The 27,103-nt window shown below is 44.4% G+C and overlaps 1 protein-coding gene across 1 annotated transcript in view; it reads right to left on the bottom strand.

Annotated features, from left to right (window-relative positions):
* LOC115099888 (laminin subunit gamma-2-like) overlaps positions 1-25,123 on the bottom strand; it is a 63,514-nt gene extending 38,391 nt beyond the window's left edge. Inside the window, exons 1-8 of the mRNA XM_029617852.1 lie at positions 24,805-25,123; positions 13,454-13,642; positions 10,147-10,282; positions 9,695-9,799; positions 8,276-8,412; positions 4,844-4,966; positions 3,632-3,821; positions 496-608 (exon numbers count right to left, since the gene is read on the bottom strand). Of these exons, the coding sequence (XP_029473712.1) occupies positions 496-608; positions 3,632-3,821; positions 4,844-4,966; positions 8,276-8,412; positions 9,695-9,799; positions 10,147-10,282; positions 13,454-13,642; positions 24,805-24,883 (1,072 nt within the window). The 5' untranslated portion in view covers positions 24,884-25,123. The remainder of the gene's footprint in view (positions 1-495; positions 609-3,631; positions 3,822-4,843; positions 4,967-8,275; positions 8,413-9,694; positions 9,800-10,146; positions 10,283-13,453; positions 13,643-24,804) is intronic.
* Positions 25,124-27,103: the final 1,980 nt, after the last annotated feature.

Here is a 27,103-nt window from a genome sequence, read left to right as displayed (position 1 = left end):
AAATCCGCCCCTTTATGCGCATGAGTCTTTTGAAAATTCACTTCATGGGGTAAATGTTTGAAAAGGGTTTACCAGCGTAAATGGACTTTATGGAAGTAAATGGACTTTTGAAAATTGCTAGAATATGCTATTTTCACTCATGTAACTCCTTTGAAAATGCACTCCTAAGTTTGTACCTCGAGCAATGGATGGTGAAGTGATTTGCCCAAGGTCACAAGGAACGTCAACAAGATTTGAACCCTGGCTTCCCTGGTTCTCAACCTGCTGCTCCAACCATTGGGTTACTCCTCTACTGCACAAGGTGCTTATTCATGTCATGTGTTCAACCCATCTGAACCAAAGCTCAGCCAGACCCACTCCAAGGAGCGTCAGCTGAGGCTAGACATTTATCTCTGTAGCAAGTTGGTGCCTTCTAGTGGTCAGAAGTAGGTTGGCTAGCATGAGGTGGAAGGGGCACTGGAGCAGCTCTCGGCTTAAGGGAGAGGTCTCACTTACTATATTCTCCGTAGGTGGCTCGGATTTGAAGCATGGTCAGGTTTCGGAGTAAACGGCGGAACTCAAAGGAGCTCAACTGTGGGCTCCATTTATTGTCTGGCTGATCACTTAACCTGCAGAGAGAAAACAGACATAGACATTCTTCAGTTAACAGCCTGGGGCTTTTCTTCCGCTTTTCTGTTCTCTTCCATATACCCATCCTCTGGCCTAAGAATCTAATTGCAGCCCCTCTATTATACAGGGCCTGGCACACTGGCTCACTAAGCATTCACTTTAAGTTTGTCTCTCATTCTCTCCCTAGACTGTAAACATAGCAAGGAGCCAATTCACTATTTTACATTGAAATTAGTGCATGTTCTAATAAGTGCTCTAATCATCAATTAAATTTACTGGTCAACTCTTTGGTCATGGCCACTCTAAAACTCAACACAGTCATATATTAAAAATATGCAAATGAGGGGAAAAGGAACACAGTAATTCTTTTCTCTGTATTTACGGACCTACCAACTATGGAGAAAAATTTTGGGTGGCCTGCTTGCTGCTCAAAACTTTGCTCTAGAGAATAAGGTGGTATTAAGGGACTAGTGCACCGACCTAGGGCGCTAACTCCTTAACCACCACCACCACTTAACCAACTCCAATCCCATTACTGGGCTCCCCCACCCAAACCTGATCACAGTCCCTGACTTCCCACTGTCCCCTCAACCACCGGCCAGATCCTTCATCTGTATCTGGACACAAAACTTTTCATACCCCTCTCTACTGCCACAGTTTTCTCCCAAGGTACACCAAGGCTCCTTGCAGCCTCTCCCCACCTTGCCGGTAGGAGAAGAGCTCGTCAACTCTTTCTGGCTCTGCATTGCTTCTACAATGGCTCATTCTCTTGCTGGCAGAGCATGGGGCCTGTGGAGAGCAATGGGGAGTGGGGGAGCACTATGGCTGAGAGGGGGGGGATTACTGGTGGATGTGGGGAATCGAGCTAGTGTCCAGATTGGAGAGAGGAGTATGGGATTGTGGTTGGGATCAGGGCTGGTTGGGGGTGGGGGGCGGGGGGTAAGTGTTATGGGATGGTGATCAGGATTAGAGGAATTGGGGCTGTATTATGAGGGAGGAAAGGGTTCCCATGTGTGCCGGCCGGGCATTTTCCTATATGAAGTGACCCTGTTAGTTTGGACCAGTGAATGTAGGGAAAAGGATGAGGCTAGTGATCATTAGTTTGCTGAATCAGGCAAAAAAGCTTACATTAACTATCAAGTTACAATTGAAAGATAACCTGCAGTAAGCTCTCAAATTTAATGTGGCTGTGAATTGACCCCTCACTACTACCACTTATCATTTCTACAGCTCTTCTTGAGGTACACAGATCTATACAAATACAAATACAAATCCTTAGGAGCTGAATTGTAACCTCCCTTCGGGGTGACAGAGGGCCCAATCACAGAGGTATTGCGACAAAAAAACCCCCAAAAGATTGTTTAAAGCTCTAGAATCATCACAGGGAAAAAGAACAAACCAGTAAAATATTGCACTAAAACCCATAAATATCAGCACACTACTGCTCACAAGTCATAGAGTCAAAGCAAAAAGAAAATATCCATTTATATTTAATGGCATCGGTGGTGAGTATTGAATAATGAAGAGATGAGATTATTTTTTTTCTTGGTGGACATTATGTGGTCAATACTCAGAGGCATTTAGAACATTTTGTCACAAAATGGGAAAAAACCTTAGCTGGATAACTCATAAGTTATCCAGCTAAATGATGACTTTTGAATATTTTGGGCACTTATCTGGCTAAATTATAGACAGAAAACTCATTATCTGTCTAAAATGTATGTGGATAACATAGGGGCATTCAGAGGCATACAGCCATATCCGATATTCAGAATTAGCCAGATGCTCCGGTTGTGCCAAAGAGTAGTCCTAAAGTTTAAAGATAGCCAACTATATTCAATAGCGCAGCTGCACCACTGAATATCCCTCCAAAGTTAGCTAGCTAAGTTTATCCAGCTACCTCTGCAATCTGACTAGTGATAGACAATTACTCCCTAAATTCTGATGCTTATTGAAAAAAACAATTATTTGGCTGCTATGAGGTCCAGGAAGTGGTCCCTGGTTATGTCTGAGTTCAGCATTCTTATTTTAGTGCTTTCTTTTTGTTTTTTTGATCCTGGGATCTTCATTCACCGCTGTCCAGGGATTTTTCCCCTATATTATATCCCCTCCCAAATTACTTTAGTCCCAGTCATTAAGGGGGTAATCTTCAAAGCTATTCGAGTACATAAAACCTGGTTTCAGTAACCTGGGGCTGAGTGAGTGTAAACGTAAGATCATAACCTGCTTACATCTGTACTTTAATATGAACTAAACAGAGGCCTTCCAGAGGGCAGAGTTAGGGGAGTAGATGGCATACGCACACGTTTGTTTTTATTTTAACATGTGCGCGTGTTAGTGTACATGCACCAGTTACACACTGCGAAGAGGAGGTAGTAATTTTACGCAACTGAATGTGCGCAGGACTCGGCCCAATTACCTGAATATTTTCAAAGCGAACTTAAGTGCCTAAGTTTGCTTTGAAAATAGCGGGTAACGTCTGCGTGTTCAATGTATGATGTACTCGCAAATGCCGCTGCGCGGGCTATTCCAAAATCACCCTGAAAAAGTGTCAGTCCTTGGCCGGGGTGGGGGGTGGACGTACACCAGAGCTCCTCCAGGTGTCGCCATTGTGCAATGACTATGACCCCCCTTCCCCCTCCCCTCCTCCAAGAATGATGAACATTTATTTATTTATTAACTTTTATTTACCGACATTCGTGCAGCACATCATGCCGGTTTACAAAGAACTCAGGTTTTTTTAAAACTCCTTTTTTTTTTTTTTTTTTAATTTCAATTTAATTTTTATTGGCCACTGCAATCGTATAAAGCAATAGCAGTGACAAAGTACAGAAGAAACAAACATGGAAAAAAAAAAACCAACTCTTTTCACATGCAGAAGTCCTAACATTTAAAATTGTTTGTCCTTCCCAACCCAGAAGGTTTTCCAGATTTCCCTCAGGGGTGGCAAGGGTGTGACTGGAAGTTACCACCTCTGAAGAGTCAGGAGGTGCCCCGCTTCAAGAAGCCTCCCTCTCCTTACCTGAACGTGTACGTCTGGGTGATGCCACAGGGAAGGGTGCTTCCAGCAGGCGTCAAGGGAGCAGTGACTCGCAAACCAGCACCTTCCAGCACTACATCGTGGGCTGACGGACGGCGCCCGCCACGGTCCACCCGGTAATCGAAGGACAGAGCCTGGCCGTAACTCAGCTGCTGGTCCCCTAGGAATTTAGCTGTACAGAAAAAAAAAAAAGGGAGACAGCACCCCCTCTCAAAAGTCAGAAAAGAAATGGAATGAAACCAAAAGTTAAACTGCCACAGATATTTAAAGTTCACAGATCTGCCAGCCCTAAACGTTTGCTTCGAAGATTGATCATTTGAAACATGATAAATGCTACTGGTTGTCCCTCATGTCATCACATGAGCCATTAATCAGAAAAAAAAACCCCCACACACATACACACTCTCCATAGTCATGAACCACTAACCATACAACACACATACACACACACACACTCTCCACAGTCATGAACCACTAACCATGCAACACACATACCGAAATCTCGATTCAGAGTCGGCTCAGCTCATGATCAACTAATCATACAAGCCTTACAACTCTCACATCTCCCAAATCCTCTTCATCATGGAGTACCAGCTCATGGTCCTTTAGATAAAGTTTAACTCTTTTCCCTCCTATCCCCTAACCACTAGAGACAAGCCTTCCTCCACACATATCTCCCAACTGCAGGAGGCAAACAGACATTTGCTGCAGAGAGCAGAGGTCCTGAGAGAGTGAAGAAGGGAGAGGGAGTGCACGAGAGGAGCAAGCGAGGGAGCAGAAATGGCAGAGAGTGAGGGAGACAGAAAGATAACAGAGATTCCTGACAAAGAGGGAGTGAGAGCTCCAAGAGGAGAACGCTGAGAGGACCTGATAAAGAGTGAATGAGAGGAGCAAGCGAGAGAGCAGAAATGGCAGAGAGTGAGGGAGACAGAAAGATAAAGATAGAGATTCATGACAAAGAGGGAGTGAGAGCTCCAAGAGGACAACGCCGATAGAGAGGGCCTGATAAAGAGTGAACGAGATGGAAGTGACAGAGACTGACACAAGAAGCAGAGGACTAGATGGGGAGATGGTGAGAGAGAGAGAGAGAGAGTTCAGGAGCTGTGTGGTAGGTACAGTTTGGGGGAATCTCCCCTTCTGGCTATTTTTCTCCCTAAACCTTTTGAGATCCCAACCAGGTGTCTTGCCCTGTACCTGGTGCAGTGAAGTAGATGGGGTCGGCATGCCTGGCTACCGCATACACATCGTGATGGCGAGGGGACCAGTGAAGCTGTGCGGGGAATCCTTGTTTCTGGACTGCTCTCCAGCCCTCCAAATCTGTGGAATGAGAAAAAAAAGAACATGTCTTACCCGTTAAGAATTGGTAGGGAAAACCAATTAAAAAAAAAAAAAATTCAAGGGACTGAACAGAGAAAGTTCAGGTAGCCACAGTCCTTATAGTACATTACTAACCAATTGAATCCTCCAGTTTAGAGCTTTTCAAATCCAGTCCATGAGAACGTTCAACATCTCTGCTTTTTGTGGTCCCCAAATTATGCAAATTAAACTGCTTTTTATACCAGATATAGCTCATGAATACAAATGTTGCTGAGGGCGAATAAATCTGAACAGATCACCCCTATCGCAAAATCTCTGCACTGGCTTGTAATACTTTACCAGACTAGGTTCAAAATTCTGGTGCCGGCCTTTAAGGCCATCAAAGGCAATGCACCGACCTCTCTCACTCTCTGTGCTCTTTACCCCAAGCTTGTTTAGCCATCCCGTTACCAAAGGAACTGCACCTCACAGGCAGCAGAGAGAGAATCTTCTCCAGCTCTAAGCAACCCCGGCTACTTAACATCAGATTAGCTCCCAACTTTCAGAAAACTACTAAATGCACAGCTCTTTCAAAATGGCCTTTTAACCGGAAGCTAAAATACGGCTCGCCAGAAGAAGTGGTTGAAATGCTGCAGCAGAAACTGCCATCATAAAAGTACAGTCCTGTACCCTACAATTTTTCCCCAACCTGTAACGTATTGCACCCCATCCAGATGTAACCTTGGAGCTAGCAACTGATATCATCTGATAGACCACTTGGACTCAGTCATCTAGAAAAATAAAAGCCCTATGTGCGCCGAAGCAGGGAGATATGCGCAGAAGTTGGGCCAGCGCACGCCGCGTGGATTTTAAAAAGCGTGAGAGTCCGCGCACAAAAATATTTTTGCGAAAAAGGGGCGGGGCGGGGCTGTTGCTAGATTTCTCAGTGAAATCTGCACATAAGTATTTATGTGCACAAGTGCACGCCAGGTCCCCCCTACCCTACCGCGTAACTTTACACCTGCTATGGATGGCACGTAAGTCCTGAAACAAAAAGAGTAAAGAGCTTAGCAGGATTTTAAGGGTTGGGGCCAACAGGGTAAAAGGTAGGCTAGTTAACTGGGGGAAGTCCTATCCTTTAACTGGGCAAACTGGGAACAGACTGGGGAAACTGGTAATTGGGTCAGCGCGCATATCTACCAAAATCCCTCCACTTACGTGATAGAGGTGGCATTTGTGCACGTCCATATAAAGCACTGCGCACATGTAAGCACGTTCAGCCTATTTTATGTCACGCGTGTATGTTATAAAATGGCTGAGTCTATTGGCGTGAGCTGGCATACGCATGTACATGTGTACCCGTGCAGCTGATTAAAAGTTACCATCATACTTTGCACCTTACCCACTCATCACCTAAAAAGACTACTTGGATGTACAGCAGAACTGCTCTTAATCCACTTAAACCCTATATCTCTCTGTTTCCCCTGATGCCATTACCTCATTATGCCTTTCCAACTACTTCCCTGATTACACCTCTCTCTTTACCTTCACCTACTGTGTCTTATTCAATTACGACCCTGATGTGTTATTTCATTGTATATGTATAGGGATGTGTATACTGCCGATTAGAGTTGAACTTGCTGTAACTCGCTCTGAGTTCTTTTATTGGAAAGCCATGCAATAAACAAAGGATAATGATGACGACAATTGTAGGTATCCTGAAAGCCAGATCTATTGAGTGCTCTCAAGAAACAGATTTCATACCCATTGCTACCTAATCCAATTAAATTATTGCATTAACAAATAAATGCATTTTTTGTGAGGTAGGTGCCCTTCTGCTACGGCTGCCATGGCAAAAGGGCCTGGTCACAGGTCCAAGACCAGAAAGCAGACCATGGCTGAAAGGTGCCAACAGGATAACTGCTCCAAAGTAGGGATGTGCATTTAGTGCATTTTAATGCGCACTAAATCGAGTCAGTGTGCACTCAAACGAAAACAAACAAAAAAAAAAAACCCCATATAATAAAAATAAATGAAACTAAAAATTAATATTTTTTTGGCTGCACATCCCTACTCAGACGCTAAGCAGCTCTCTAATTGGTCTAAGAGTGACAGAAAAACAAAAAGCAACCACAAGGCACATGGAAACAGACTATGAAAGCAGGTAAGGACCTTGAGATCCATCTAGTTTGCCCGTTCTCCTTGCTGCTGCAGTGCCAGAGACAACAAGTGATTGCTTGTTTTTAACTTTACCCCCACGTCTTCATAAGCAGAAATTCTCTGTGCTTATCCCAGGCTCCCTTGAATTCTGTCTCAATTTCTGTCTGCATCACTTCTACTGGGAAGGCTGTTCCGGGCATCCAACACCTTTTCCACAAAGAGATATCTCCTAACGTTGCTCCTGGAGCCTCATGCTGCCACCTACAACATTCTTTCCTACATTTTTCTTATAGGGGGCAGAGGAGCCCGCCTCTATCCTAAAATATCTAAGGTGTACCTGACAGCAATCTGCTTCTTTGTGTGCCTGAAATCTTGCTGGATTTTCTTACTTATAACTGTGCACGTTTCTTTAAGCGGATTATCCTGTGACCGGTGCGGGCCAGGGAGGCAGGAGCTGACAAACAGTCGGAAGCCATGGGCGAGACGGAACAGGGACGTAGTTAGAAAACACCAGGCCAGCAAGAGCTTATGGAATGACTGCAGCAACTCCTCCGGGACAGGTTAAGGCAATAATCTGTCTCTAACCAATCATTAAATGATAATACAAGACTCCTGCCTTGTTTTTCAGGGCTGTTTTTCCTCTTCAGACATACCGTCGCTGACAGCCATGAGGAAACCAGTTCTTGCACTTTTGTTTATCAACTACTGCACAGAAACCCGAACGGTTTCCCACAGGCATCAGCCTGAACTGCAGCCGGGTGTCTGCCTTTTCCTCACATGCACGGACAGCGCTGGGTGGTAACCCTTCTGCACTAGCTGAGGACGAAGGGCCCAGCGCTTCTCACCGTACCTTGGGTTGACAATTGGCTCCAGATTCGTCCGCCAGGGTTAATCCAGTCCTAGTTTTATCCCACTGAACACAGGAATAAGTAGTCATGTTTTTCTTAGGAAATGCAATAAGGAACTCAGAACTGCAGCAAGTCCCTGCATGCAATGGGGTAAATCCAGGACTGGGTAGGGCGAATCTAGAGCTAGGTGGCAACCCTAGCTGTGCTGCTCCTGGCACAGAGGCAAATTGGTGCTGCAAAAGGGATTTTTTTTCTCAAAAGCGGAGCCGTAAGAAAAAGCCAAAAGCATGAAAAGGAAACTGGAAGTTTTTGTCACACGTACCTTTCTGGAAGGAGGCAGTGATCCTGTGGATGCTGTAATTGCTGGCGCTGCTGCAGGAGGAGGAGTGCCCATAACAGAAACACTGAGTGCAGCCTTCAGGGTTCCTGGCATCCAGATGATAGTAACCTGACTTGCACCTGTGGGACGGAGAGAATAGCAGCAATACGGATACTGCAAGTTAGATTAGAACAGGCCAAACTGCAAACAAAAATAATTATCCGCTGTTTATCAGTGTGCACAAACTGTACAAGACAATTCACAGGGTTTCAATGTTGCTGCTCAGGAGAGCTCAGAGTCGAAGTTTAAGCACACAGAGGTTAAGCGATTTGCTTGAGGTCACACGTCTCTTTCAGAGTCACACGCTGCTCCTGCAAGCAATCCAAGGCCAATTCAGCACTCAGTCTACTTTTATCACACAGATCAAAACGGGAAATGGGTGCAGCTGGGGTTAACTTATATGCCCTCCACTTTCTATCTGAGAGCCGACACTGCTTTATGACTCCTCCACCCCAGACTGCCCCTAGGACCGCCACTCAGAATCCATGCACTTCCCCCACTTTCATAACTCATGAAAAAAAAAACAAACCTGTTTATATCAATCACCAGATATGCACCAAACTGTCCCATGGCAGGACCGCCGGCGGGGCACCCTGAAGCAGAGTTGTACACATGTAAATGGGACTAATTCCAAATTATGTTGTTCTGTAGTCAGGAGGAAAGCAGGTATAGGCTGGGTCTAACCAGACAACTGCACCTGCCCCAACACGCCTCTGCTCCCAGAGACATATTCTAGCCTTCGTCTGTGACCAGGCCTGTCTTTTACAAACCATCTACCCTGGGGGGGGCCACTTACTGCTCCTTAAATCATTTTTGGCAAGATTTTGTAGATGGCTGTATTAATGTTACAGGACAGTCCTGCCGCACCTCATGTAACAGGAATTATACAGCAGGAGGATATTCAAAGAGAGCCTAGGTCAGTGGGCAAAAGATCAAACATCAGACGTCAAGCTGCGATTAACCAAGGTCAAACACCATTAGCTGAACCGGTATTCATGTGTGAAACCAAGTTTTGGTGTTCTGGGTCATGCAGTTCCAAATTTAATTCCAGACACCTTGGGTTAGAGTTAGATGTGATATAAATAATTCAGGTAGAACAGGATCACCGCGTGTCTTCCTTGGATAGGGGTTGAATCGATTCCAAAGCAACCCTACTATTACCACTTATCATTTCTACAGCGCTACTAGATATACACAGCACTGTACAGATTCCAACGAGTTTACAATCTAGTCAAGACATACAGGCAAGACGTCAGGCAAACTATTTACTAGGGCAAACCTGGTTAAAATCAACAAGGCCATGATCAGGGAGAACCAGAGTTTAAGATTTAAAAGCAACTCACCCAGCCCTAGAACACATACCTGTCACATTGGTCTCCAGTGACTGAGGTTTTGCACTCACAGCGCCCTGTTACAGGGTGGCAGCGACCAGTACTACCAGCTGGGTCACAGTCACACTTTGAATTGCTGAAAAATAAAATAGACAGATGTATTCACTTCTGGTTAGTTTAATGACCAAATGAGTCACAGATATGCAAAGCCATGTTTAAAGAGCCATAGGCATGTTCAGAACACACTGTGACCCCGAGAATGATTTACACACCCAGATATGAACAGAATAACTGGCCTGCTCTCCAAGCCTATGCACTACCCCTGAGCAAATTAGCTGCAACCACCCTGTCCCTCCCTGTCTTCTAGTCAACTTGTACACTGCTTTTTTCTTTGCTACCCAATACCCCCAAGAATATTTCGCAGCCCAGGCCAGCACATTTCCAGACCAACCAGTATCTTCCCTTCTAGCACACCATGCTTACAGCACTCGGGAGTCTCCTATGCACCCGGCCTCCGTCAGATATTGGAATCCAGGCTGACATCGGTCACACTTCTCACCCATCACACCTGGTTTACAGCTGCAGCGTCCGTAGTTATCACACTGTGGGCTGACAGCACCTGAGGAGGCAAAAAACAACAAGAGGTTCACCTCCAGGGAGAGCGAATAGTGTGCTGAGAGAACCCGAGGAGACACTGCAACAAGGAAGAACACCATTGCATGGGAGATCATGCCATGTGTATGAGAAGGCCCGAGCAGATACTCTAAGAAAGAAATATCACTGCAAGGGAGAGAGCTTGAATGGACAGATGGAGGGAAGGATTATTATGGTGGGTAACCTGCTCACTTCTGACATCTTACAACTCTACATCTGGTCAAGCCTAGGATGTGCAACAACCACATGAATTCAGGTCTGGTTATTTCTGTTCTTTACAATCATGCATATATATTTTTTTTTTTTATTGTTGATGTTTCAGTGTACTTTTTGAGACCTAACATTCAGCACCATTTGGCCAGCTTTGTTTGGATTAAACATAGAAATGATGGCAGAAAAGGACCAAACGGCCCATCCAGTCTGCCCAGCAAGCTTATGGTAGCATCAGCCACGCCCTACAGGTCTCTCCTATAATGGTAGCATCAGGTGGTGGCATCTGCCGTGCCGTACAATTTACCCCCATGCTTAGTTTCCCAAACCGTTAAAGTCAGGGCCCTTGTTGGTTGCTGTCTGAGTCCAAGTCCCCGTTTTCTCTTATTTCTTGCCATTCAAGCAGAGAGCAATGTTGGAGTTACATCACAAGTGTAAGGCTTAATGGTTAAGGGTAGTAACAGTCGCATCAGCAAGTTAACTCCATGCTTATTTGTTTTCTCAGACCATAAAATTCAATGTCCTTGTTGGTTGCTGTCCAAAACTAATTCCCCTTTTCCTCTTTTCCCCCTGCTGTTAAAGCAGAGAGCAATAACAAGTTGCATCAACAGTATGAAGGCTTATTGGTTAGGGGTAGTAACTGCCACTCCAGCAAGTTACCCCCATGCGCTCTTTACTTCATTTCCGTCCTCTAGCCTTTAGGGATCCACAGTGTTTATCCCATGCCCCTTTGAAATCTTTCACCATTTTTGTTTTCACCATTTCCTCTGGAAGGGCATTCCAGGCATCCATCACCCTCTCCATGAAGAAATATTTCCTGACGTTGGTTCTCCCTGGAGCTTCATTTCGTGACCCCTAGTTCTTCTGATTTCTTGCCAATGGAGAAGGTTTGTTGAATGTGCATCACTAAAACCTTTCAGGTATGTGAAGGTCTGTATCATATCTCTCCTGCACCTCCTCTCCTCCAGGGTATACATATTTAGGTCTTTCAACCTTTCCCCATTTGAAGGAGACCCCCCACCATTTTTTTTATCTCCCTTCTCTGGACTGCCTCCATCCTGTCTCTGTCCCTTCTGAGATACAGTCTCCAGAACTGAACTGACTAGATTTGAAAATCCTTTCCTTTTAGCCAGCTAACTTTTTATCCACCTAAAAAGTTAGTTGGCAATCAGGCTGATACAGTACAGTGCGCTCCGGCGGAGCACATTGTTAACCCGCGTTTGGACGCAATTTTTTGACGCGCTAGCTTTACTCCTTATTCAATAAGGGGTAATAGCGCATCGAAAACGTGCGTCCAACCCCTCCAAAACTAATAGCACCCGCAACATGCAAATGCATATTGATGGCCCTGTTAGTTATTCCCGTGCGATACAGAAAGTAAAATGTGCAGCCAAGTGGGTAGGTGTTAATTTCTGCCGGCACCAGGAAAATGCACAGAAAAGCAGTAAAAACTGCTTTTCTATACACCCTCCGACTTAATATCATGATGATATTAAGTCGGAGGTCCCAAAAGTTAAAAATAATTAAAAATAAAAAATAAAAATTTTTAAATCGGACGCTCAATTTTGCCGGCATCCGGTTTCCGAACCTGTGGCTGTCAGCGGGTTTGAGAACCGATGCCGGCAAAATTGAGCGTCGGCTGTCGAACTCGCTGACAGCCGCCGCTCCTGTCAAAAAAAGAGGCGCTAGGGATGCGCTAGTGTCCCTAGTCCCTCTTTTTACCGCGGGCTCTAATTTGAATATTTTCTTTTACTGAATCGCGCGCACAGAAGAGTGGCCTGTGCATGCACCAGGAGAGCGGGCGCTTGACTGCTCTCCCGCGACTTTTACTGTATCGGCCCGTATGTGAGAGGTGGGGCAGGGATGTTCCGGGGCGGGGCCACTTGCCCGACTAGTTTAGCAGGATAAGCACCGAGGTTCAGCATTATCCAGCTTAGTTAGCCGGATATGTCTAGGACAGCTATTTGGCTGTCCTACAATTAAGTGGATAAGCTTACATGCATAACTTTAAGATAGCTGAGTATATTCAGCAGCATATCCATGCCACTGAATATCTCAGTCAAGTTAGATGGACAAGATTATCCAGCTAATTTAGGCAGCTGGATTGTAGCTGAATATCAGGCTCTTTATATTTTCAAAGGTTATTCAAACAGGAAAAGATGGGACAGAGAATCCTAAAAGATTACAATCCAATTCAGAAGTCATGTATTACAAATATTGAGGTGCATTTTCAAAAAGAGAGAGTGTGAAACTAAGCCGGTCATGTTTAAGTGCATTTTCAGCCAGCTAGATTTAATCCCACTCACAGGGACAGCTGCATAATTTAGCTAGCTGGTGCTAAAGTTTCAGCACTAGCTGGCTAAATTCCTCCTCTCCCAAATCCTGATGCACCCCCACCTCCCAGAATTCCCCATTTTGTGAGAGGCACCCAATGAACGTAGGAAGGTTTAATTAGGCACTCTGTGGGGCAAAAAGCTTCACCCTGATGGATCTAGTGAGGAAGTGACTCATGAGTAGGCTGTGCTCACTCACCTGGCACGGATTTTTAGAGATGTTTAAAACCTCACAGCTTTGGTTGCCAGCCTATTTCTGGTTGGGGGGGGCATTCCAGACACATGATAAATTCTGGAACCCCCACACATCAAATCCCATCATGACAGTAGTCACTGTTTCAGAACAGTGAGTCATCTGATAGCAAACCTCTGTTGGAACCACAAATACACCAACAAAATTAACTCCTTCACATCCAGGCCACGCTCATGCAAGCTATGGTTCAGCAGTGTGAACTTTCCTAAAACAATGGCCTGATTAGGCCAACCAAGGTGCCAGTTCAGACACTGCTCTGTCTTTTTCATTCAAAATCTGCGGCATCCTAGAAAATAATCCGATTATTTCCCTCCCCAGGTCTACTCTGCTTCTGCCATACCTCGGGGGCTGCAATTGCAGGGTACACAGGGGTCTCCATCCCGCAAGCGGTAGAAGCCTTCCTTGCATCTCTCACAGTGAACCCCAGCGGTATTGTCCTGACAGTGGACACAACGGAATCCATTCCCTGTCTGTCTCCGCAGCTCGAGGTCAAAGACACATTGCCTGGACTTCCTGTTGCAGTTGCACACTGGAAGAAGAAGGGAGAAGGAAAGAGATCAGGGTGAGATTCTGAAGCTGTAGAGAACACAATGAGCAGTTCCTACTGTCAGAGAATAAGCAAAGAAGCCCCTTCATCTCTGTAAGCAGGAAGCTCTTGACTGAGATTCTAGACACACATACACACACATCCCTTAGACAGAATATGGAACATGTTTGAAATTTTTTTTTTTACAACTCTTTATTTATAAAACTTTGGCATATACACATTCAGGCAGGAGTGCATAGTACAAGTGCAACAAGAAACTGAACTCAGAGCTCACAAGCATCATGCTCATCCATCTAATTTTCTATAACAGCCCCATACTTGATCATACTTGACCTTCTCACGCTTCAACAAAAACCTGAGCATTTCACTATCAGCAATTTCCCGACATTGCTTTCACCAATAGTCTATGTTAGGGTTGTACATCCAAAAGGTGGCAATCGTGAGCCTTGCTGAAAGAAGGATTTGAGCCACCAATAATTTGTTCTGCTGAAGAATTAATGACCCATTCCATCTTCCCAGCAGTCCTAGAAGCAGGGTCATATGTAGTGCCACATCAATAAATGTCAGAAATTTCTTGTGCCACCTTCACCCAAAATTGCGTCACCTCTTGACAATTCCATCATATATGCAGGTTAAGAGCTCTGTTCCCCGCATCCCCTCCAACACATGGTGCCAACAGTGGAAAATAATTTGGAAAAGTATACAGGTTCTATGTAGTAGCTTAAACATCTATTCACTCTCCTGTTAGAAATGGAAATATGATGAGAAGCCAGCCAAATATTTTTCCAAGTGGCTGCATTTAAAATGAGGCTCAGATCCTCATTCCATTTATTAATCAAATGAGATGGCATAGTCTTGCCTTATTTAGAATGCAGGATACTCCACTATATGATAGAAATGCCCTTAGCGGGAGGCCCACCTTCACACAAAAATATCCTCCATCCCATTAAACTGCCAAAGAGTTACCTGCAAGTTACAAAGATCCCTAAGCACTCTCGTCAGATGTAGGTAGAGCATATTTGAAATACTTATGTTATTAATAAGTGTCTTTTTCTATTTGTCTCTTACTGGTTATATTTTTTGAATTATAAGATCCACAGAGAAGTCTTTTTGTTACATCGGTGGACCCGTGAGCCGAAGCAAAGTTGGCACTACCTACAGAGCAGGGCCATGTAGGTCCCAGTTGTTGGCAGGTGGAAGTTGCCTGACCTTCCGGCTCACGGGTCCACCGATGTAATACTTTTTAGGTGATTGAGCATTGTTCTCCTTGCTGTATGAGCACATCTGCATTTTATACTTGTAGGATATGAGGAAATACATTTAGGAGAAACACTGACCCTATTTATGTTTAAATATAATGTATTATGTTACTCTTGTTGTCCCTCCTCCCCCCCCCCCCCCCCCCCCCCCCCCCGTTCATTGTATTTTCCACCTTTTGTTTTGATGTAAACCGATATGATGTTCACGCGAATATCGGTATAGAAAAGCTGTTAAATAAATAAATAAATAAATATTAAATTGCTACGATACAACATACAAATTGACATGAACGTGATAGTTCTTCATACACCATATCTAATATACAGATGACAGTATCCAATTAAGCAAAAGCAAAACTCTCTCTCCCAACCTTTCCAACACGCTGTCTGTATTTAACTATCAACATCTTTAGGCCTAATCCCAGACCCTTCAATAGGAACTAGATTTGGGAAACTTTATTGGCAAGACGATGTGCATATGTGTTACAATAGTATCATAGTAAATGACTGGCCCATCCAGTCTGCCCAGTAGTGACTATAAATGAATCTACACAAAACAGACCAAATTCCCACATGGAAGTTACAAGCAAAATAAAAGTGGTTAAAAAATAAGATGAGAAAAATGCATAATGTGATAAAAACAGTAAAATAGAATTACAGCATATCAAGGACAATCAGGAGAATTTCTGGGATCTGGTGCTAGTCTATATTGTCTCTGAAAAGATTATCTTTCTGGCCTGGTGGCAGAATATAATACATTTTGCTGCACGTAGCTGCTGCTGTTCCTCCTGTTTTCCCCAGGATTATGGAGATTTTCCTGCTTATTCTTTTGTGGGAAGTCTCTGATTTTTTTTGGTTTTTTTGTCAGTTTTGAGAAATGTGCATCTCTAGATTCTGATATCTTTGTATTTTGCACACATTTCTCCAGGGGTTGCACTGCATGCCAAGTCTGGCTTCTTGGAGTTTCCAGTTCAGTTTCTGTCTGCATGTTTCTATTTCTAGTTTGTAGTCACTTGTTCTGTATTTGCTGAGGGTCTGTCTGAAATCTCTGTGATCAACATGAAATAGTTTGCCAGCGTGTAGGGCTCTACAGCATCCAGCTTGTTTTGTTTTCCCAGTAGGTGATATACTGGTGTTCTAGGACACGTTGAAATATTTGCAGTGCTGCTTTTTCAAAGGGAGGGGTTTTGAGGTTTGACTATTGAATAGCACTAGACACCGTCTCAAACCTGGTATCTTCTGAGAGCTTAGCTATCCCATCAAACAGATTCATTCCTTTCAAGCCACTTCCTCTTTTCCTGTCCCAAGGGACCCATCTCTCTCTCACACACACACACACTGGGACATTCCACTCCTGAGCTTGCAGTATAGCATTTTCTTTCTTTCTCATGCTACCTAATAAATGTAAACAGGAAAAATGCATTCACTAAGGATAGTGGTGGAGGCTGGATTAAGGAGGCGCTTTATAGAAGTAAACTAACTGATCTGTAATCTGAACAGGCTGCAACAATTGCAAAATGGGAAAAAGCTCTCAGTTAAATGGATTTTGGCCTCATTCTACTTTTTAGGTAAAATAGGATTCCTGTATGTGTAAAAAAATTAACTACCAGAAATAACTGTCCATGTAATAGAAAATAGGCAAATCTACAGAGCCATCCTTCCAAAAAGAAGAAAAACAGGACATAGAAAAATGTGCAGTGTTGGAAAAATCTTGGGCCCCACTAATTTGGCTCCTGTCCCGCCGCTGGGCTACCATGTAGAGGAGAGGCAAGCTGGCTTCATCGAGGCAGAGAAAAAAGGCTCAGAAGGAAGACAGGGGAAAAGGCTGGCTGGAAGGAGAGAGAAGGCAAAGAAAATGGACTGAGAAACAGGAAAAAAAAACGAAGCTGGAAAGAGGGATGAGCAAAGAAAAGCAAGAAATAAAAACCAAAAAACCAAAAAGAACAATAAAAAAATATACCAAAAGGGGACATAAAAGCAAAAAAAAAAAAAAAAGAAAAAGTAAATTATAAGGAAAATAATATATTTTTCTGGATCCTCAAAATTGTTTTCTGGTATGTAAATTTTATGTTTCTACCCCTGAACATGACATTTATGGAGACAAATACAGTGCATGTAGAGCAGGAGTCAGTGAATAATATATTTGTTAGAAACAGATCTACTTATAGCTGAATTTGACTGCAACCATTGTGCAAGGCTTACGTTACAGGACAAGCCTAAACAGATTGCCATCAATGGCTTTATTACAGAGAGGGATTTCTGATCTGGGAAAACAAACTTGGCTTCTCAAAACTGATATTTAATTGCTAAAAGCTTCAGCATAGCTTTCATTTCAGCCTGATGGAAGTTTTTACACTGTGTTACCTGTAATTGGCCCAACAGAAAGAAGGTAATACACAAGTTTTCAAGACCGTGAGTAGACCATGGTTCCAATAAAACAGGGAGCCAACTCCAGTCCTCGAGAGCCATAAACAGGCCAGGATTTCAGGATAGCCACAATGAGTATGCATGAGGTAGATTTGCATACAATGGAGGAAGTGCATGCAAATCGCTCTCATGTATATTCGTTGTGGGATATCTTGAAAACCAGGCCTGTTTGTGGCTTTTGAGGAATGGAGTTGGCCACCCCTGCAATAAAATATATCCCAATCTGCAAAGATTCCAGTTTTCTCTTGGACCAATACACCTGCCAGAACCCTGCACTACATTTTGACTCTATAAAATAAAGTCGTCACTGAATTTCAAGGCCAGTGTGCGCTTACCGAGATGGATGGTTACAGAGACAGAGGGTGTGGATGAAATTAGGAGTTACAGGAATGGACAGTGTGAATGGAATAAGGGGTTACAAAGATGGAAAGCTATGGAGATGGAGGAAACCTATGGACTGTCTAGTGCAGGTGCAGGCAACTCCGGTCCTGGAGTACCACAAACAGGACATCACAATGAATATGCATGAGACATGTCTGCATACAGTGGAGGCAGTGCATGCAAATATACCCCATGCATATTCATTGTGGATATCCTGAAACCCAGACCTGGTTGTGGCACTCCAGGACTGCTGCTGCCTACCCCTGGTCTAGTGTCTTAAAGAAATGTTTCCCTACCCGTACCATGGCACACTCGTGCGCCTTCAGATCTGATCAGGTGTGCCGTGCACCTGGCCTCTGCTCTCTGCACCTCACAGCAACAAGAGTTCACCAGCAGTGGCTCTTAAACGTGCAGGAGCTCCTTTCTGAAAACGTGTGCAATCATGCATGCCTATTCTTCCCAGCTACAGCATGAATGCTGGGGAGTGGTAATTAGTGGGCATCATGCAGAGCAAGGCTAGCCGAGCCCCACTTTGCGTAGCATACACATTGCATATAGCATTTCCCTTCTAGTCTCTTTATCCCCAGGATGAGGGAGATGGGGAGAGCAGGCATTGAGCACTAGAGGTGACTCACTGTGAGTGTTGGGAAGAGCTCTGGCAGTCACATTTGCAGGCAAGGTAACTAACCGAGCCAGCAGCCTGTACCACACTAAGGTCTCCCCTTCTCCTGCACTTGTATGGGTTCACGTGTGTCTCTGCCCCCCCCCCCCCCCCCCGCCTTTGTTTTAGAATTTAGAAGAGAGACTGGAGGGGCTTTCAGTGTGGCCCTTGCTCTTCTTTTGATCATAAGTCTACTCTGTGTCCATGCTGCCTGCTCTGTGGAGGCTGCTGTGCACAGCTATCTAAAAACATTTTTGTTTTTAGATAGCTGTGCCCATGCCTTGGGCTTGGAAATTTTGGGAAGCACTGTCTTTAAGTGCTGGGACAAAGAAAACTTTATGGAACAACTAGCATTCAAAATTCAAAAACGAAAAAAAACCCCAAAAAACTCTGAGAAAGTGAAGTCTGGTTAGAAATATCTCTCTAATGGAAGCCTGAAACAGCTTTGGTAATCAGACAATCACTGCAGCACTGTGCAACATTTGACTCCCGGCCAGTACCTATTATCAGGTTTAGACATGACAATTAAATTCCAAGCAACTGCCACAAAATTAAACAAAGGAGGACTTTCTTACAGCTGCCATACATTCTGATCTCACTCACGCCTTCTCTCACCCATTCCATTGCTTGGTAGTATTCCCTCTGCCCGATGTACAGCCTGAGAAGCACAGAGATTATTAGAATATCAGTCTCTCCCAGCAGATGCTTGTCTCTAGGAATACCTGGAGCTCTAAACTGAGAAGCACATGGTGCCGTTTCACCAGGCATTCAGCGGAGGCCAACTCACAGCACAGCGCTCCTAGAGCTCCTTCCTCAGGCTACGATGAGGCCCCATCCAGTGATAATTCTGCAGCTTCTTACCCAGATTCCGAGCTGAGGTCCTTCCACCCCAGGATATCCCACAATCAATCAGTTTACATTTTGCTCACTTTTCTATTATAATGCTGCAAGGAAGGTACAACAATAATACAAAACATCCAAGAAAGAAATACCCAGGTAAAAGGCTTACAACCACCCTATCAGCAAGATCACAGGTGGACTGAATGCGAATAGAACCCCTTACAAAGACTGGGAAACATCTAATGGCATAAAAACATCTGTTGATTAGAATCCATAAAATAAATACATATACTAGTACCTCACTCAAGTGCAGCTTCAACTCTTCAGTGATTTATCTGATAATGGACTGGAACAGACAGCTGCTTTTATATTGTGAGCTAGGTATCAGTATTCTTTCAAAGCTATTCTCTTAAAGTATACTTGTTTTTGTATTGCCTGTAGTCTGTTTCTCTGCCTCTCAAATGGAGGCTATTCTAAAGTATTGTTGGACAGAGCTTTACATCTCGTCTGGTATCATCTGAGTGCAACCTCAATTTGTTTTGTCCAATCATGAGCATTCCCTAATTCTTCTCTCACAGCATTTGAATATTCCAGAATGAGCAACCTGAAGCGAAGGCCTGAGAGGTATTCAGAGGAAAGCCACAAAGTGGTGGGATCGGGGAGATGAGTTACATATGTCTACATAGAAGGAGGATGACCTTGGGGATGATTCTATCTGATGATTTCAAGATAACGAAACAGTGCAACAAGCTCATGGAGCCCTTGGGCAAGTCACACCACCCTACATTGCTTCAGGTACAAACTTTACATTGTGAACCCTCTGGGGACAGGGAAATACCTACAGTACCTGAATGTAATCCGCTTTGAAGTGCCTAAAAGGCGAAATGTAAACAAAAAATAAATAAAAAAAAAAGGTATAACTAACAGATAAAAGGAAGTGTTTATGCTCTAGGACAAATTGTTGTGTCCAGTTCTGGAGGATGCACCTCAGGATAGACAGAGAGTAAAAACAGTCCAGAGAAGGGCCACCAAAAATGGTTCAAGGTCTGCACCAGAGGCCCTATGAGATAGGATTTGGAGATCTAAGTGTGCATACCACCAAGGAGAGGACAGGGAAGATGTGGTAGAAACATTCAAATAGATTCAAATATTGAGGATAGACTTAAAGATCTAAACATGCATACCCTAGAAGTAAGGCGAGAGTGGGGAGATATGATAGAGACATTTAAATATCTCAAAGGTTTCCATGCACAGGAGGCGAGCCTTTTTCAATTGAAAGGAGGCTCTAGAACAAGGGATCATGGCATGAGGGGGTGAAAGGGGGCAGACTCAGGAGTAATCTTAGGAGATATATTTTTACATAGAAGACAGCAGATGCAAGGAACGGCCTCCCAGAGGAGGTGGTGGAGGCAAAAACGTTATCTGAATTCAAGAAAGAATGGGATAAATACAGGGAATCTCTGAGGGCTACAAAATTGGACAGATGGGCAGACTAGACAGGTCTTTTTCTGCCATTATGTTTCTATGTTTCTAAATAGTAGAAGCAAACTTGTTTCGAGGGAAAATATGCTCCAGAACAAGAGCTCATGGTACAAGGCTTTGAGGAAATCAATTCAGCACTCAAAAGCAACATCAAGAAATATTTTTTCATGAAAAGGATTATGGATGCATGAAATGCCCTCCCAGAGTGGTGGTGAAGACTAAAACAGGAATGGGCTTCAAGAAAGCATGGGATATTCACACAAGAGCCTTGGCTGCAAAAAAAAACAACAAACCTCAAGGCATGGCAAAATAATTCATTAGCAGCTGGATTTGTCTGGCAGGCTGCTAGTAAATTAATTGCTAGATGTCCTAGTGAAAACACAGGTGTTCAGATAGCCAGGTCTGTCTGGCAGGTTACGTATTCCTTGTATTGACTGGATCAGTGTGGCTGGTTGGTGGATGGGAAAGGCCACAGAGACCTGGGAAGCCAGGTGCTCAGGTAACAGCTGCACTGGTGATACTGACTCTTTGAATTATTGTGGGATTGTCTGGTTGGACCTGGGCGGGGAAAGTTGCTGGCGAGAACTTAAAAACAGTTTCACGCATGCTGAGCTACCCAGGAGAGTGCAGTACCATGGAGGAAGACAGCAAAAATTGTCTTGGTCATGCAGCGATATCCTGCAGGTGGCCACGCTTTTTGGTTAGCAGCAGGGATATATCGTTGGCAATGTGGACAAGAAATACTGGGCCGCTAGTGGCAGAAGCAAAGTGAATGTTGTTTTTCATTCTGATATGTTTCATTCAGCCTTATCATCAACTGCTATCGAGACTCTTAAGGGTCAGAACACACCCAGTCAGCAGTAAAGAAGTATTTGCCTTTACGTTCTATTGACAAGAATGGTGTGCTTTTAGGGTAACTAACCCAAGGGCCTGACTGATTTGAAAAAGCAAGTCCTTTTTTTTTTTTTGGCGTGGAGCAGGATTATCTCTGCATGCTCTCCAGCCATGAAGGTGTGGCCCACAGAAAGAAACAGCTGCATTCTCTGATGTTGTGCCAGCAATGAAACCGCCTGGATCTCACACACTCAAACATGACTTTAGACTAGAATGGCAAAGTCTAAAAATAAAACATGTAAAAAAAAACAAAAACAACCCATACCCTTTCTTTATGGAGACTTTCCAATTTATGCATGAGAAAGACCCTGGAGGAAAGGAGGAGTATTAGGGCAATCACATTTCAGAAAGAGAAAGAATGAGTATCTCAGGCTGTAGATATCCGAGTGTGAGTTAGTGTGCATGGGTACACAAGTCAGTCTGAGAGGACCTGGGTATCTCAGAATTCAGATGTTAAGTAAATTATTTTATATATATAGGGCTTCTGGTTTTAGGTACTTACAAACAGTAACTTTAGGTGTTTATTTTTCATATAATTAGGGATTCTTTGGGGAACCAAAAATTGGTATTTTTCGGTGACTGTGACAAAGGTGTGATTGTTGGATATCTTTTCTGGTTGAATCAATTACATACATTTGTGCAGCTGAGGCACTGTTAGCATAGAAAAGGCACATAATCAAAGCAGAGGATCCAGGATAGATAAAGGAGGGGTGAGGGAGTATTAGCAGAGGTGGTGTTTTTCCCATTGTTTATCTAATAAACACTTTTTTTTTTTTTGCATGGGGGGGTTATCGTGGTTTATAAATTGAAACCTAAACTCAGACGCCCTAATCATATACATCATGTCACACTTCTTGTGTCTGTCTCTATGTCAGCCAGTGTGTGTGTTTGCATATCAGAGTCTACACATCACACCAATATGTACAAATACGAGTAGCTTACTGATACAGTCATATATTAATATAGGGCTCTATTCCTTCAAAGATTTTTCCTATAGGCAAAGAATAGAGGAAATCCCTTCATAAATTAAGCCACAGCATACAATAATCAGATCCAAAAATCTCCAGCCTGTAGCACACCCAGCAATCACATCATCTTCCAACACACGTGCACATCAATACCAGTTCACAAAATGCCATACAAATGCACAGTAAGATAGGAAGCACCAGTTCAGTGTCAGACCGACATGATGTCATAAAAACTTGCCATACTGGGTCCATCAAGCCCACTATCCTATTTCCATCAGTGGGTAATCCAGTTCTCTTTGCACTGTGTGTGGTTTTAGGGGCTTTTGGAGTGGGCAAGTTTCAAAAAGCCCTTTTACCCAAATAAATTCATATTTACCCACTCAAATGACTTTTGAAACGTGTCCTATGTCCAATGTTGTGTTTTCACATGATTGTTCTGGGAAGAGTGCTGGTGGGGCCATCATGACTGAGTTTTATTATCAAAATCTCAGAGAAGGGAGTGGCATCTGGGTCTGAAAGTTAACGGGGGCAGGGTAAGGACCATGCATAGCTGAAGGTTCACCTACAGTGTCTAATACCCTTGCATGGGCCCTGCAAAAAAGCAGAATCTGATATCTAGGAGTTCCATCGCTGTGGGGCCTACGTACTCAGCATTCTTGCTATAGACCCAGAATGGGAATAATCTTTTAGCCCCTCTGACCCCATGTGCTGCAGTGAAAAGCGACCCACGCTGGAAGTCCAGGCTCCACTGATTTGTCCCTTTGCACTAAAAGGACGCTGTCTGCTCCCTGCAACAAGCGAAGTGCTAAAGAAGATCAGCGAGCAGAAGGAACAAAATTTCTAGCAACATTAGGTACCCATTTGCCACTATAGTTCCCCCACCCCCCTCCAAATCTATAATTGCATTACTATTCAAAAGTTATGTGATGACAAGGGAGGCCAGGAACCAAGGCAGAGGTAGAAGAATGGAGAAATAAACCAAGCTGACGAAACAGAAAAAGCTGAAGCACACTGGAAAGCTAGGGAGGACGCTAAGAGTGAGAAAACCTGCAAGACATTTAACAAAGTAAATACAGTTTCCTTCTCACCTTTAATTTCAGACAACAGGGGACTGCTCAAGGTGGCTCCCTCCCTTTAGAAATGATTATAATAGTTTGTGAAAAAATGGGCAGCAAATTGGTCCAAGAATCTCAGAGCCAAAGTGACAGAAAGGGATTAAGGAGCAACAGCAATCAAGAGAAGTCAGAACCGTACACCCCTGCATGACTTCTCCCCTTGGCCAACAAGTCTGGCATGGCTATGCAGGGACAACGTCCGGTCTGGTGCTGAAGTCTGATTCTATAAATCAAGCCAGATGAGAAACAAAGCCAAGGGGGTGTTCTCCTAAAGATTAGAGGGAAGCAGATTTCACCACCTTGAAAGGAAGGGATTTCTATTTAGTGGTGAAATTACAGAACATTTTACCAGCAGAAGCAGTGAAGGTTACAATACGAAACCAGTTCTAAAAGAAGCGTGACCAGTTTTTAGAGGAAAAAGATACTGGTGGGTAAAAGGATATCACTGCATACGAGGGGAAGGTGTTAATCCAGCGATTCCGAGTTGATTGTCACATTTGGAGTTCGGAAGGATTTATTGCCTGCAGACACACACAGAGGGTTTCGCCGTCCCCTGGATTTGCGCAAACAGTGCTGGCAGATAGCCGGGAGAAGGCTGGACTCAGTGGACCTTGGATTGTCTTTCTACCTTACCGACTCCAAATCTATGAGGCGCAAATTTAAATTTCTCTCTTGCTGAAATAGGAACACTTTCTTCTACCCTTTCTCCTTTTGAAGCTTTTCCGCGGTCCAGGCTGAAGTCCCAGACCATGATGCTCGACTTTCCCCTCACCAGAGGCAGCTGCATGTTTGTGAAGTATCAGGATCCTGTCTGGATTAAAGGTGCTATACAAGTTCAAATCTTTTTTTTTTAATTTTTTTTACTGAAAGGTGCTACGTAAATCCAGAATAATGTTCTCTGTTTTATTATCAGCAACTGAAGTCTGCCTGCACACATTCACACAAAACTTTTGAGGGATTTGGATCATAAATCGGCTTGCAGCATTTAAACCTGCTACAAATTTCTAGCTCGGTTCCTAGTGGAAAGCAGTTTAAAGTAATGAAGGTGAGGATCTAGTTTCTCACCTCTCACTTTCCCTCCCGGCACTCTTCAGCATGTCTCTGGGTTCTCTCTTACCTTCTCTCTGGCAGTTCACAGCAGGCAGGCAGAGGCAGAAGCAGCAGCTCAGGGTTAATGCCAGCCTGAGCCAGGCCATTGCTTTGTACTCGGAGTTTTCTTCAAGGTTGTCTCAAAACACAGCAAGGGAGAACTGTAAAGGTCGAGCTTAGGGCTCAGGATTCTTGCTGGGGTTTCTTGTGTATAAATTCTACTCTCCTCATCTGGTGTCTCCCGACTCTCGCTCTCTCCTGCTGTCAAGGTGGCTTATATCCATTCCTCCACCTGACTCACTGCTGACAAAAAGAAATCTGTTATACACAGAACTGACTCACCCATGTGAATAAGAGCCCAGCCCTCAGCAGACAGACATAGGTGTGTACAGACACACACACACACATTTCTGAAAGAGTTATTACATCAGAGAGAATCAAAGATTTATTATAATACATAGAGAAGAAAAGAGCTGATACGCTGCAGAGAGAATCATATGCTGGCCCTACAAAGACCTTGAAAACAGGATAGAAGAATAAGAAAACTTCTCCATGCCCATCAGGTCATCTATAAGAACCAGTGTACGCCAAGATAGTGTTGCGAGCGGAGGGGTGGACCCTTAGGCCGGCCTGACAGAGTGAAGAGGTGGAAGAGGAAGTGCACTCCGTGGAGAACAGCAAACCGGGAGGCAGATACAGGCAGGCGTTGAACAGGAGTCTTCACCCTGGAAGCCCAGATCCTCCCGGGAGGGGCCCGTGAGGACCCGAGCCGCTGGGACTTAGGTGACTGGTGCGAAGAGAAGACTTCACCCTGGAGACCCGAGGTCCCCCAGGGAGGAGCCCGTGAGGACCCGGGCCGCTGGGACTTAGGCGAGAAGAGGAAGCAATCCGAAGTCGAGGCAGGCAGCAAGCATAGAAGACCGGGAACAGGCAGGAGTCAGGAACTAGAGAATCAATACCGAGAACTGAAGGAGATCTGGAACTGGAACTGAAGCGGGAACTGGAACAGAAGAAGATCCAGAACTGGAACTGAAGCGGGAGCTGGAACAGAAGAAGATCCAGAACTGGAACTGAAGCGGGAGCTGGAACAGAAGAAGATCCAGAACTGGAACTGAAGCGGGAGCTGGAACAGAAGAAGATCCAGAACTGGAACTGAAGCGGGAACTGGAACAGAAGAAGATCTGGAACTGGAACTGAAGCAGGAACTGGTAGAAGCACTAGCAGGTCCAGGAACCAACAGGCAAGAGACAGCCGAGCACAGCAACTAACTTCCAGCAAGGAACCTCGTTGCAAGGCATCTGACTGAAGCAGACGCCGGCTTTAAATACTTGCCGGCGTCTGACGTCACACTGAGGGGCGGTCTGTGGACCGGCGGGAAAAGCCCTTTAAATTGGGCTTCTTCGCTCGCACGTGCCTAGAAAGGGAGGGACTGGATTCAGAGGCCTGGCAGCGTCTACCTCGTGGAGACGCTGCCGCGAAACAGGCGGACTAGGCCCAAACGCCCGCAGACCGCCTCCCCGGCCTGCCAACCAGGAGCGTGGCGGACCGGGCAGCGGATCCCGCCAAGGAAGCCCCGTGGAGAGAGGTAAGGACCGCAACAGATAGTACATCCCAAGACCTGAAATTGGTATGGGTCTTATAGAAATAGATTACACATGCTGAGCTACCATCATAGGCCTCCAGGCAGGCTTAACAGCATCAACAGACCCAAATACTCAAAAGGTACTGAAGTATGAAAGTGAACGTCCAGAAGTGGCCTTCATCTTTAATCTTGGACACACGCACCAACAAACAGAATCCATGATCACATTTAGAGAAAGAAGCAACAGAAATTTCAAAACAAGAGAAAAAATATTTAAGAATCAGATCAGCAAACGTGGAAAAATAATTGGCAAAAGCACAAATGCAATCAGAAATGCAGAGTTACTTAAAAAAACAAACAAACCCCACTGTAATGGAGTGTTGTGCTCTTGTTGAAAACTGTTCTTGCATTGTCAGTCTACTGAGGTAAGCAGCCATTTTGATTTTGTCTTGGTGAACTTTTTGTAATTAAACTATTGAAAAGCAGAACAGACTCCAGCCTGGTCTGTTCTCCGATCTTCTCCTGTCTTAGACCGCTCCAAGGGTATCACATATGGTGGCAGTAGTGGAATTACCTGGTCTGTCTGCACCGACAGGGACCCACCCTAGCAGAAAAAAAAAAATTGGGAGGGGGGGCCCTGGCTGCAATGGCAGCCACACAGGATTTTTTTGTTTGTTTGTTTGTTGGTACCGGCTAAGGAGAGAAGTTCCGCCAGAGGGAGGGAACAGAAGAAGTGAGTTAGAGC

This window comes from Rhinatrema bivittatum, chromosome 10 (genome assembly GCF_901001135.1).
Source record: "Rhinatrema bivittatum chromosome 10, aRhiBiv1.1, whole genome shotgun sequence".
Classification (NCBI taxonomy): Eukaryota; Metazoa; Chordata; class Amphibia; order Gymnophiona; family Rhinatrematidae; genus Rhinatrema; species Rhinatrema bivittatum.
The sequence above is the reverse complement of the archived record's forward strand: the minus strand, read 5'-3'. Positions and strand labels throughout refer to the sequence as shown.